The following is a 13963-nucleotide window of genomic DNA, read 5'->3' as shown; positions in this document are numbered from 1 at the left end:
TTCTCTGAAAGCCTTTGGACATTCAGCCTATTAATTTGTTTCTTCCCTGAACATATCTTTATGCAGCAGAAGTAATCTTCTCCTTCCAGGTAAATTCTGTACCATTTCACACCCCATTCCTTACAGACCTTCATAAATTCATTGTCATTTCTTTGACTCCTTCAACCTAGGAACAGATTTCCAATATACAACATACAAGAAATTTAATCTTTACTTTTTTTTATCCATAATAATTCATCTGTAATTTTATTATGTTGTGATGAACTGCATGACAATCACTCTGGTTTTGTCTGGCTGTAAAAGGTGTTGAAGTGTGGTGTTTATAGTGAGAACTGTTTTGTAAATGATATTTTGATGGTTTAATGGCCATGGTGGAATCACAGAATCACAGAATGTTAGGGGTTGGATGGGACCTTCAGAGATCATTGAGTCCAACCTCCCTGCCAGAGCCAGACCACCTCAGGTCACACAGGAACACATCCAGGCAGGTGTTGAAAGTCTCCAGAGAAGGAGACTCCACAACTTTTCTGGGCAGCCTGCTCCAGGGCTCTGTCACCCCACCATAAAGAAGTGTCTCTTCATGTTGAGGTGGAACCTCCAGTGTTCCAACTTGTACCCATTGTCCCTTGTCTACTGAAAAGAGCCTGGCACCTTCATCTTGACACCCACCCCTCAGATATTTATAGACATTGATAAGATCCTCTCTCAGCCTTCTCTTCTCCAGGCTAAACAGCCCCAAGGCTCTCAGTCTCTTCATAGGAGAGATCTTCAAGTCCTGCAGTCATTCTCATGGCCTCCATGGGACTTTCTCCAACAGATCCCTGTCTTTCTTGAATTGGGGAGCCCAAAACTGGGCACAGTATTCCAAGTGTGGTCTCACCGGGGCAGAGTAGAGGAGGAGGAGAACCTCCGTAGACCTGCTGGACACAGTTTTCTTAATGCACCCCAGGCCACACAGCACATTGCTGTCCCAGGGAGAACTTGCTGTCCACTACGAGTTAGGTTGGACTCAACAGTCTTAGAGGTCTTTTCCAACCAAAACAACTCCATGATTCTATAATTCTATGATTTATAGAATCATATTAGTTGGAAGTTATTTCATTCATGTTAAAGGCCACAATTACATTTTCAAAATTAGCATATTCAAAAGACATCTCCATCTGTCCATCTTTTTATCACTTTCAGTAGAAATTTGAGAGGTGCACTCCCAGGCTGGATAAAATCTGGAGGCAGAAGTCATAGTGAGGTCTCCAAAAAATAAAAACAACCATAACACCTTTTCACCCTCTGTTGGCAGCTGTCAATGACAAATGTAAATTCACATTAATGAAGGCCTGTTGTATCCTAAACACCTTCCTTTCTTCTTTCAGACCACTCTTCCGTGGAAATTCAGATGTTGATCAGCTAGGAAAAATCTTTGAGTAAGTACCAACTCGTTGCATGCTGTCACTATCTGTTTAACACTGAGACACTGAGGTTTCTTTGCCATGTTTTTGTGCAATAGGGTGACTAGAACAAAGTATTCCTTGAACACATTTCCTATTGCTGCCCTGTGCAACGTGATCTTTCTGTGTATTCTGTGTCAGAGTGGGAGGAGGAAGCAGCATGGAGCAGAGCTCTGCAGAACTAACAGCCATCAGCAGGAAGCTGGGAGAGACTTCTGCTTTGGGCTTTCGAAATCTTTTAAGCATATTGTGCAGGTACCATTTGTGCTGTTCCTAAAGAGCTCCAGGAGACTCTTTCACTGAAGCAAACACAGAGGGTTTATTTTTCAGTGATTTCTTTGTGAATTTCAGGAAACAAGATCAGAATACTTTTAAGATCTCTCTAAGGTGATTACCAATAGCTTCCCTGACCAAAAGATTGCTGCACATTAGAAATGCCTTACCTTTGAAAGCATTCTTTGTAGCCTGTTAAAATGACTACAGTCCGTACTTTGGACAGGATGTGAGAGCAGAGGAAGTATCAGCTCTTTGACATGAGCTGTATCAGAGATCATAGGGTCACAGAATGGTGGGGTTGGAAAGGACCTCTGGAGATCATTCAGTCCAACATCCCTGCCAAAGCAGGTTCACCTAGAGCAGATTTCATAGGAGGGCATCCAGGTGGGTTTTGAAAGCCTCCAGAGATGGAGACTCCACCACCTCTCTGGACAGGCTGTTCCAGTGCTCTGCCACCCTCAGAGTAAAGAAGTTCCTCCTCATGTTCAGATGGAACTTCTTATGTTCAAGTTTGTGCCCATTACCTCTTGTCCTGTCACTGGGTGCCAGTGAAAATGACAAACTAATTTGCTTTATTTTAAAACCTTTGTACAGTTCTAGAAGTTTGTGGTTTTCTTCTTCAGATATATCAGAGGTAGGGAAGATCTAAACTCTCTGAAGCAGAATAATTCTCTTCCAAAATATGGTCTTACTTAAAACCCAGAAAATTAATTATTGATATTACCCATATTATAATTAAGTGGAATTATGTCATATTTTCTTGTGAAAGCTTTTCAGAGTAAGCAATGTTTCTGTATTTAAAGGACCATGTAGATTTAATATCTGATGTAGATGTCATGTAGTTAGGAAATCAAAACCTCACAGGGCTGCTCCCACCCCCGAGAATGAGCACCTATTTCCTCTGCACCTTTGTCTGCCCTTTTGACATGGAGGGGCTGCAGGTATCCAGATGAAACAAGAAATAGAATCGTAGAATCATTTAGGAAATAGATAGGGAAAGAGGGAAAAGAGAGACAGAAATATTATTCTCTTCAAGATACTCCAAGGAGGAGATAGTAACATTTCTAAGGAGAAGAGCTTAAAGAGAACAGATAATCAGTTTCTCTGTTTAACCAAGTTCCCAGTTCTCAAATCATAACAGATCTGTTTCTAAGCATTTTCATTACTGAATACAAGGTTCCTAAACTGCAGGTCTTGATTTCACACAGTTGATTTCCCCTTCCTGCATACCACAGCGGCCTGGGTGACTCACTTGCATGGTTAATTTGTCATGCGCTGCATAGCTCTTCCTGCCCAATCCAAAAAAAAAAGAAGAATCAGTCCTGAAAGTTTACTTCTTCTTCTTCTGCCAAAGCTACTCCTTCAGTCCTGCAATATTCTGCTTTATTAAATGAGGACAGTTTTAGAATAGAATAGAATAGAATAGAATAGAATAGAATAGAATAGAATAGAATAGAATAGACCAGACCAGACCAGACCAGACCAGGTTGGAAAAGACCTTTGAGGTCATCAAATCCAACCCATCACCCAACACCATCTAATCAATTAAACCATGGCACCAAGTGCCTCATCCAGTCTCTTCTTGATACATAGAATCATAGAATCATAGAATGGTTTGGGTTAGAAAGGACCTCAAAAGGCCATCTAGTCCAACCCTCTCTGCAATCAGCAGGGACATGGTCCACTAGAGCAGGCTGGCCAGAGCCTTGTCAAGCCTCACCTTGAATATCTCCAGGGATGGGGCCACAGCCACCTCCCTGAGCAACCTGTTCCAGTGTTCCAGCACCCTCATGGTGCAGAACTTGTTCCTTACATCCAATCTAAATCTGCTCTTCTTTAGTTTGAAGCCACTGCCCCTAATTTGAAGCCACTGCTCCTAAAAGGTTTGGACTCATCCATGATGCAGCATATTTTATAACTAAAAAATGTGTTCTGCTTTATTATGGCCTCCAGCACATGAAGCAGCCTGCAAGAAAGCCAGAAAGGGACTTTTTACAAGGGCTTGCAGTGATGGGATGAGAGGGATGGATTGAAGCTGAAGAGGGCAGATTTAGACTGGAGATTATGAAGAAATACTTTACAGTCACGGTGGTGAAACACTGGAGCAGGTTGCCCAGGGAGGATATGGATGCCCTTCCCTGGAGGTGTTTAAGGCCAGGGTGGATGAGGCCTAGTGGGAGCTTGGTCTAGTGGGAGGTGTCTCTGCCCATGGCATGGGGGTTGGAACTGGATGATCTTCAAGATCCCTTCCAACCCAAACCATTCTATGAATCTATGAAAATGAAGATAGTATTGATATATGCAGCATATTTTATAATTTAAAAATATACACTGCCCCTATTTTTTTAAGGATTTTTATTCATTTGTGCCATTTGAGAGGAAAAATCAAAATAAACTGGTCTAAGATTAACTGCACAACTCCTGGCAGCAGCCTCCAACAGGGATCTTTCCACCCCTAGGGGCTGAGATTACCCATGTAGAAAAGAATCTATCAAGAGAGGAAAACGCCATGCTAACTTCAGAAGAAACTCCTTATTACACTTCTGCTTATCGAGAAAGTTTGGGGTTGCTTCTTTTCTGCAGTTCTTAAGTAGTTCACATATTTCTTTCTTTGGTTGTGGGGAGTAGGTTTTAGGCTAAATGGTGTTTATTTTGTGTTTTCACAGCTGGAGAACCCCCTACAGTTAGGCAGAGCTCTTCTTGTAGGAGGATTGTTTCTTTCTACAGTAGTGACTCATTCTGCAGACTGATCTGGCCAGAAACTAGTTTGGGGATTTTGGTGCACTCTGGATTGATGTGTTCGTTCAGATAACAGGGCTGGGTTCTGCCTTGGCTTTACATGGGCATTCTGATTTGCATCAGGTAAAATCCCACCACATTTGAGGGTAAATCCCTCAGAGGTGGCCCGAAGCAGTTTCCTGCTTTCCCAGGACACCATCAGCATGTAGAAGATCCTCACAGATTCCAGGCTAAACACTGCAATCATTGAGCAGACTTGTCTCCCACTGTGATCAATGGGAGTGGGAAGTTCTCAGCATTTCTCAAGACCAGGCCTGAACCTTTGGCAGGAGGTGAAACTCATCCAAGATCCGCCCAAACTTAGTCACTGAAATGGTGGTGCTGCTAGAGCAGAGTGAGGGCACCTACTCAGGCATCTATTGTTGAGAGTTTTGAGTGCTACCTGAGTGTGTAACTGAAAAGGTCTCTCTGTTCCACTCTTGGTCTTGTCCACCATACCTGTCTGACCTGCTGGCTCCTTGCTTTCCCTGTGCTTATTCTGCCCTGCTCAGGCTCTCTCAGGCAAACATTAAAGAAACTGAGACTAACCAAACCCATTTGAATAGCAGGTTAAAATTCATGATTATTTAAAACATTTAGCTCTCCCATATTCCTGTGGTGTTATATGCATTAAATTTAATATGGGTCCAGATTCTCCCAACAGTTAATTTCATGACTTTAACCACTGTGGCCAAGGGAGTTGCCCCATGCCCCCCACGGTACCTCTGGTGATAAAAAGTCAAATTCCATTTTTCATATCGATTTAACCATTTTCCCACAGCTGTGATATCATAGAAGAGTATCATAGAATGGTTTGGGTTCAAAGGGACCTACAAAGATCATCAAGTCCAACCCCACTGCACTCAGCAGGGACATCCTCCACTAGAGCAGCTTGGTCAGAGACTTGGCCAGCCTGACCCTGAATATCTCCAGGGATGGAGCCTCAACCACCTCTGGGGGCAACCTGTTGCAGTGTTGCAGCACCCTCATAGTGCAGAACTTGTTCCTCACATCCAATCTAAATCTGTTCTGCTCTCATTTCAAACCATTGTCCCTCATCCTGTCACTGCAGGCCTTTGCAAACAGTTTCTCTGCAGTCTTCTTGTATCCCCCTTCAGGTACTGGCAGGCTGCTGTTAGGTCTGCCTGGAGCCTTCTCTTCAGATGTAGCAAAATTAAATTGTTCTGAGATTTTAATTGCTTTGCCCTTCTACCCACGCTCTTGTTTTGAGCACATATTAATTTTCTGAGGTATTTTAGATGAGCCAAATTCCAGTGTGAAATCCATGTAGGTGAATGTGGAGTAATTCCACTAAATTCATTGAGGTAACCTGGGATTTACATCCAAGCACATCATCAAACCTTCCCACAAAGCTCAGTGAGAAGAAAGGCCAATGCTGCTCCCTAGTGGCATTTGCCTCAGTGCAGACCAAATATTCAGCAACTTTTTTCTCATGTTCCTTCTTACCCTGTCAGCATTTCTATTAAATCTCGACTTTGCATGCTGTAAAAATGGATTTTCTCTGAAGCCTGACAAGTAACATATGGGCTTTTCTGGCTTTTCCAGCTATTCCATCAGAAACCTCACAAACAACAGCATCAGCCCAAAGCACAAAATGCATGAGATGTTATCCATCATTTATTTGGGGTTTAAACCTTAGCATGATGGTTTAATAAATATAAATATCTTCTAGAATTTAAAGAATAAAGAAATAAGTTATGAAAAGAAATTAAAACATTCTCTTAAAGGGGAAAAAGAAAAACTAAAATACAATTGAAAGTTAAACCATCAAGACACTCAAGTCCTATGCCCCTTCTGAACTGAGACTTTAAAACCTGCTTTCTGAAGCAAATAAATTGTTTAACTTTGGGCAACAATTCCTGCCCATAGCTTTGAAGCATTATGAAACATCTCTTTTATTGCCTTACCCTTCTCTTGACCCATACTATTCTCTCAGTCCCCATTCTTGTGACTAAAGCTCCTTGCATGCAATTCGCCTTTGAAACTCACTGCTTTTAATCATCCTGCAGCGATATATGTTGCACCATCCAGTCAAGGGCTCAGCAACTTTCTTCCAAAGCACTCAGCCCTTTGTCAACAACAACAACAACAACCAAAAAAAAAAGGCTCAGAAGATTGAGACCTTGGCCACACAATAATTTCTACCAAGCACACTGAGGATCAACACCCACCAGCCTGAGAGTGTTCACAGAGATCACTGCAATTCATCACTGTACAATTCATCTAATGTAAACAAAAAGATTTCTAAAGTGCCATACAATGTGATCAATATGAAGGGGATACTACATAAAAATCGAGACCTAACATCATGGGTTTTGCCTTTTGCAGTGTAATTGGACTCCCAGAGGAAGAGGACTGGCCTAATGATGTTGCTCTTCCAAGAAATGCTTTTGCTTCCAGACCTGCACAACCTATTGAAAAATTTATACCCGATATTGATGAACTGGGCAAAGACCTGCTTCTTGTGAGTTCCATTTTGTTCTTCTCCCAGTGGCATGACTGATAGCTCCCACTGTGCATGCAACATACCAAGAAACATTTTTGGTTCCATTTCATGGAGTTATTAAAGAAAAGCTCCAATGTAGGTAGGTAAGTCTGTGAAAAGTCAGCACAAAGACATCACCTTTGGCTCAAGAGGTGTCAGAGCTGAGAACAGTTAGAGATTAGGAAGCTGTGTGAGGGAAGTGCTTAGCTGACCTGTCTTTACCTTGTGCTTAGATCCTCATTACTGACCACTGCTGTGCCACTGATTCAGCCATCCTTACAGTATAAGCCTGAGGTGAGCTCAAAAAGGAGCTCAAAACTAGTATTTCTTGTGGTATAGTGGACCAGTGTAAAGCAGAACAAGGGCTGCAGAAGCGGGTTACATCTGCAGGCCTTCTGCTGAATGCAGAAAACTTGAGATTTGGAATTCACCAGTTGTACCTTACAAATGGCAGGCCTGAACAGAAGCATACAAATTATTCTGGTACAGCTGAAAACACTGAACTCAGCAAATGCTTTTGATCCTTATATAAACCCCAGCCCTGAGTTTCAGTCTTGGGTTGGAGTATAGGGAATGGCTTTGTCTCAGGTTGTCTTTTGCCCTGCTTCTTGTAATCTATCTAAAATTTTAAGCTAGAAGCCTTGAAAAGGTCTTGGCTCACATGGGCTTGGTAGAGTGGGCTCAGAGCAACTCCTGATAAACTTGCTGTACCCCCTCAAGAACCGCTGTCTCTAGCCATCCTTATCCCTACAGAACAGCACATCATCTCCCACTGCCCTTGTGACAACTGGGCTACATCTGGACACTTGAAATGACAAGGGAGCAACACATCTGTTGTACTTGCAGGCAGCCTGGAAGTGGAAGCTAGACATGGGACAACAACTAGATTCTGTGAACAACAAGGAATTAAATACAACAGAGAGTTCAGTGAGTGTGAGGGAGGAAGAAGACAAATATCTTTACCCAGAAGATGAGGCAGGAAGTGAAGCTGTTCCTGCTGGGCAAAGAGATAAGAACTTGAGAGCCACAGATGAAAAGGGAAAAGGGGCTGGAAGTAACTGAATTAAATTTCAGGACTTAAATGACAGGAATTCTGATACAAGAAGGAAAGTAGGAGTAGGAAGCAGTTAAACAAGGACAGTAGGAAGAATACTGTTTGGAGGTGAATCAAGGAAAAAAGAACAAGGTATAAAACAAGCTATGGAGATATTTCAGTTCTGGCTGGTGAGAGGCTGGGATAAGGATCTGGAGAGAAGAAAAGGAAAGGACAATAGGAAGAGGGTTAAACTGAAGACAGATCACTAGCATGTGAAGGCTAAAAAGTCTGTAGAAATGGTGAGTCCAGGAATGAACATCTGCCTTATGATGCCATCCATGTTGGTACACCCACAAGAGACCAGTGCATAGAACACTGAAGAGATTGAAAAGTTGGTCACTGATAGTTGCTCTCTGCTGTCTTTGAGACACACATCCTGTGCATGTGAATTCAAGAAAACCTGAATTCTGAGATTTCCTGAACTGTGAATATTTGAGTTTGCTAACTTGCTATTATCCAATAGCTTTGGGGATGTCTTGTTCACCACCTGTGCCCCCACTGCTTCTTTTAATATGGATGTTCTTCTTATTGTGGGGCTGTATCTCATGCTGATGCTGAAGTACAAGAGGTATGCATTGATGTATCTATGTAACGTTAGCACTGGTAACTGCATTTTGAGTTAAAAACACCTTCTTTTCGTACTTACAGAAATGCTTAGCGTTTAATCCAGCCAAGAGAATATCTGCCTATGTTGCCCTCTCTCACCCCTATTTCCATGACCTGGAGAAATGCAAGGAGAATCTGGACTCTCACATGTCATCCAGCCAAAACTCCAGTGAGGTGAACACATCCTAATGCTGACTGAAGATGAAGCATGCATGACCAAGACGTGTAGCTGACAAGACCACTGTCCCGTACAAACCACATCATTCTTCTAGCGAAGACCCTTATTTGGAGGTTTTATGCACTTAGCTTTTCTTTTGGGTTTGTGATGTGCTTATCCAAGGAAATCAATCTAGTTTACTTTCATCAGAGCAACACAAAGGCCAGGGCTTTGACCTACTCTCATTGCAGCTTCATGTTGGGTTTGTTTTGTTTATCTACCTGGGAATGCTCCAGATGAAGAGAAGCTGCTGTCCGTTGTTTTTGCTGCCATTTTATCCTTCTCGTATTGAACGCTGCCTGTGTGGAGTAGGATGAGCGAGTCCCTGCCAAAACATGATGCAATCTCTCTCTCTCTCTCTAGCTGCTGAAGCATGATTTGGTACTTTTTAAATTATTATGATGTGATCTCTTACAGTGATATTTAAACAATGGCATTGAAACATCAGGTCTCTGCAACCTGCAGCTGACTGAGGCACACATTAATGCATCCAGCTACAGTTCACTCGTAGCCTATTCGCAGCTGCTTCCCCACTTGAAAACTTGGATGGATTCTTTTATCATTTCATTGCTCTATAAAAATGACAGTGATGATGGTGATCATAATAAATGTCTCAACTTTTTGGTTGTTTCAGGCACAAACAAGTTATGACCTAGCTACATTTGTGTGCATGTTGAAAAACAAAAAACAAAACCAAAACAAAACAAACCACCCAAATGTTCTAAGAAGCTTCTGGAGTCCTGTTCTAAGACTCCTTGGGTTTCCAAATGGTGACTGTACTGAAATCCATGCACATTCTAGCCCGTCATCTAACCCATCATTCCCCACCCCCGGAAACAGCTGCAAGCACGTTTTCCTTCTCTCATTCCACATTTTCTGATCTGCAGCAATGAAAAGCAACACTGAATTATTATTTTTTTTTGCCTTCAACCTGTTCTGATAAAATAGAGACTAAAAAACAGACATTCCCCTTCAGAAGCTGGGAACCCTGTACCTGCCATGAGCACAGCTGAGTGTCTGTGCTGCACTGGGTGCTGTATGCGCTGCCTTACCTGCAACACCCCCTCCCTGCCTCACAAGTGGGTGGGCACTGCTGTCTCAAAGTCCCTCGGATGTCACTGTTGAAGCAGATTTGGTTTCTGTGCAGAAATGCATGAGCTCCTCTCCTAAACCACCGTGTGGGTCGACAGGCACCTTCTCCCCTAGGATTACTGTGCCATCACTGAATGTCAAAATAACTAAGCAATTCACATGCCTTTCTAGCACAGTTATGTTTTAAATATTAGCTTAAATTTTTATATGTAGTATTTTTTAGATATTTTCAGTATTTTGGGTGGGGGGAAGAAAGAAAAAAGAAAATAATAAAGAAAAAAAGCTTTTATTTTTTTAATGCTGTACTGGGGAAAAAGGAAAAAAAAAAAAAAAGAAAAAAGTCTTTTAATCTTTTAAATCCATAAAAGCTGTTCCCTAACATTTACGTGGAAATGATTTTGATCCAATGAGTTAGCCCTTACCATCAACCAATAAATAGAGACTATTTCATGAAGGCAGTTAGCTCTGCTTACAGCTGATAGTCATCTCCATTTCATCTTGCCTAGCCAGTGAGCCAGCATCATTAGAGAATCATGGAATGAACTGGTTGGAAGGGACCTTTAAAGGTCATCTAGTCCAACCCCCCTGCACTATGCAGTACATCCCAACTGGATCAGGTTGCTCAGAGCCCCATCAAATCCAAACGTTGAATGGTGGATGGTGCCTCCACCACTTTCCTGGGCAACCCGTTGCCGTCTTCCACCACCCTTCATTCACAGCATTCTTGGCAGAAGTGGGTCCTAAGCTGTGAGTTGAGCAATATAATTCTCTGGGCTGTGCCATGGGAGCTTGTAACCATCACATCACTATCAAGAAATGTGTGGACATGGCACCTGGGGACATGGTCTAATGGCCATGGTGGTGTTGGGTTGACAGTTAGACTTGATGATCTTGGAGGTCTTTTCCAATTGAAACAATTCTGTGATTCAGTGATCTTGCTGGCAGGTTCCTCAGTCCTCTGACAGACTTGATAGACTGGGCATGCTGGCCAACTTCACTCTGTTTCAGGTATCTGCACTGTCTGGGACACAGCCCATGGCTAGGGTAGTGAGTGGGTCCTGTCTGTCTCTTGGATAAAACTTTTCCTTACTGTTAAACACCCAAGTGTGTGACGTGGTTAAACGAGAGCTGTTGTACATAAGCCAGGTTTTAAAAGGCACAGTGGAGTGTGTGCAGTGGCCTGAGCTCTTCTTCATGCCCAGAGTGGTGCCTATGAAAAACCCACCAGCATGAACAGGCAAGCTGAAAATTATCCCTGGCAAGAGCATGCATGAGGTGTCTGCACCCAGAGACACCACAGATGCATAACAGGAGGGTTTGGGAAGCTCTACCAGCATCAAGGTGAAGGCCAGAGAGTGGTGATGGCAGCTAACCCTCTTGTCTTGCCCATGCCTCTGTCATTCTCTCTGGTCTCTGGTCCAAGAGGAACAGTAAACCAATTGCACTGGTGTAATCCCAGCTCTATTCCATGGGTCAGTGGACAGTGTTTAACATTCACATAAAAGGACAAGCCAGGGGGAAATTTCTGCTTAACCATTTTTGAACACTAATTACCACACCAAGAGACAGACTTAAGGAGAACTTTGCCACAGTAACAAATAGCAAAGTTTTCATAGGAGCTGAGCACTTTGAAAACCATTCCACATTTTACCTAGGGCTGAGCTATCAGACATACTTCATCAGGTTATTCAGCTGCTGTGGCTTTCCAGCTGCTGTCAGGGAACAGGCCCAGAGCTCCCCAAAAACTAACATAGGGGGCAAATGGAGGAGGAAAGAGGATATTTTCAAATCATACTCAAAACTCTCGGACAGAGATGTGCAGCTGTGCTTGTTCTATTAAGCTTAGCAAAGCTAAGGCTAGAAGAGATCTGATTGCTGAATGTAGAAACATCCTTACGGTAAAAACAAAAAGGAGAGAAGAGAATAGTTTAAGCCAAAGGTAAGTGTTGGCCTCAAAACTAAAGAGAATATGAAAATCAAGGAAGTTAACTACTGGAACAGTATTTCCCAACCAGTAGTATCAGAAGAGCTCAGAGAACAACAGAGAAAAGCAATGGCTGGCTTATGGGATCAGAAGCAAGATGGTGCTTGCTGTATGTCATCTGCTATAGGAGTAGGTGATCAATGAGGCTATGCAAGACAACAGCTTGAGAAGGGCTGCATTAGTGGTCACATTCTGGAACAGCCTTCCAGTGGGAATGGCAGGAACAAGATAAGAAATCTAAGTTCTGTCTTGGCAGGGGGGTAGCAAGGGCTTAGATGCAAAGGACCAGTGACTTCTCAGATGACCTCCTTTGCAAAATCTCTTCAGGCAGGAATTCCATTTGACACTCCACAGGATTACTCCTGTTCCAGTCTTTTCTGCCAAACTGGGGCTTCACTTACACTCATAAACTGAGAAGGCCTATTCATTGGCTGGGCAAAATACTGGCACTGGCTAAAGTCATGCCAGCAATCATCACACTCCTAATTAGACAAGGCAGATAACTGAAGGACTCTGCTGGAGCCTGTGCCCTTGCTCTTTTTATTTGCTTGGTGTAGCTCTGGTATTTGAGTACTTTTACTCATTACTGCTATGTGTGCATGTAGGATGTAGGAATTGTTTATGTGAAAGTGCTCCTGGACACAGACTGTGATGAAAACTCTTTGTGATAGGAGTTCAGAAAGCAGTTCTTCTTAGCCATAGCTAGGCCTATGTGTGTTCTGCAGGAGCACTTCAGCAGCACCTTAAACCCCACTGAATAAAGTAAGTATAGCTGGTTAGCTCCTAGAGTACTCACAAGCAAGCACTGTGCTCTTCTCAGCAGAGAACAGGGTGTTCTCACTGATGGAAGGAGCCATTTCTGTCTCCCACTAACCCTTTATCACTACTACAGAATTCTTCAGGAAAAACAGATCCAACAGGCAAAGAAAAAAAAATTACCCAAGCCATCCAGTGAGGTGCTAATTGTTAAACCATAGCAATACATCTGGAGCAGAACCTTTCTTCTCCTCATCCTGTCTCCATGCTCACTCTCAGCTCTTCATTTCTTCTCCTTCAGCAACCTTCTGGAAAGAGGTCTCAGTGACGCTCACAGGTGCTATTTCCAATAAGACTCTTCCATGTTTTCAGTAGCTACAGTAACAGTGTCTATGGCTAAGCATAGCTTCTGTTACCCCAACAGCCTAGAAACCATGAATACAAGAGGAGCTCTTGGTGCAACTCCTTGCTTACTCATGGTTTGACACACACCTGTGTTGCCTTCTTTGTGCCAAGTAAACCTCTAAAAATAGGCTTTGTGCATATTTGTGTGCAGACTGTGCCCACACTTTAGGGGCTTGCAGCCTTTTAGCTCACAGGGCTAAATGTTAGAATTATTTTCTGTGTTGTTTCTGTTGTAAAACACACCAGAAAATGAGGCTCTTATGTTTGCAAAATGTTGACATTTGGTGCTATGTGTACAGAGCCTTTGGGAATCAGCAAGTTGTAGCCTTTGAGCATCTCCTGGGTGGGGGTGTGTGTGTGGTATCCAGCATCATAACTGTTACTTGGTTCTTACACTTGATGGCTGGTTTTGGTGTATAAGAAGAAAATACTGTGCCATGCTCCCTTTCACAGCTTCACTTGCTGTCTTGGAGAAGCACAGAATCACAAAATGGTTTGGGTTGGAAGGGACCTTCAAGATCTTTTAGTTCCAAACCCCCTGCCATGGGCCCAGCTTGCTCAAGGCCCTATCCAGCCAGGCCTTGAACACCTCCCTGGGCAACCTGTTCCAGTGTCTCCTCACCCACACTCCTTCCTAATCTCCAGTCTAAATCTGCCCTCTTCCATCTTAAAGCCATGTCTGATTGTACATACATCTCTTTTAGGTGTGAGGTCAACTTCGATATGGAAAACAAAGATAAATCAGGCTGGTTTGGTCTTTAGCCAACAAACTTGGAGCACTTATCTGACTCACAACTGAAAA

The 13963-nt window shown here is 42.9% G+C and overlaps 1 protein-coding gene across 2 annotated transcripts in view; it reads left to right on the top strand.

The window, feature by feature from the left end:
- Positions 1-9628, top strand: part of CDK6 (cyclin dependent kinase 6) — a 116538-nt gene extending 106910 nt beyond the window's left edge. For both annotated transcript variants that reach the window (XM_054161079.1, XM_054161078.1), the window contains 3 exons: positions 1371-1421; positions 6849-6984; positions 8750-9628. In XM_054161079.1, the coding sequence (XP_054017054.1) occupies positions 1371-1421; positions 6849-6984; positions 8750-8896 (334 nt within the window). In that variant the 3' untranslated portion in view covers positions 8897-9628. The remainder of the gene's footprint in view (positions 1-1370; positions 1422-6848; positions 6985-8749) is intronic.
- Positions 9629-13963: the final 4335 nt, after the last annotated feature.

Source organism: Dryobates pubescens, chromosome 4 (assembly GCF_014839835.1).
Source record: "Dryobates pubescens isolate bDryPub1 chromosome 4, bDryPub1.pri, whole genome shotgun sequence".
NCBI lineage: Eukaryota > Metazoa > Chordata > Aves > Piciformes > Picidae > Dryobates > Dryobates pubescens.
The sequence above is the reverse complement of the archived record's forward strand: the minus strand, read 5'-3'. Positions and strand labels throughout refer to the sequence as shown.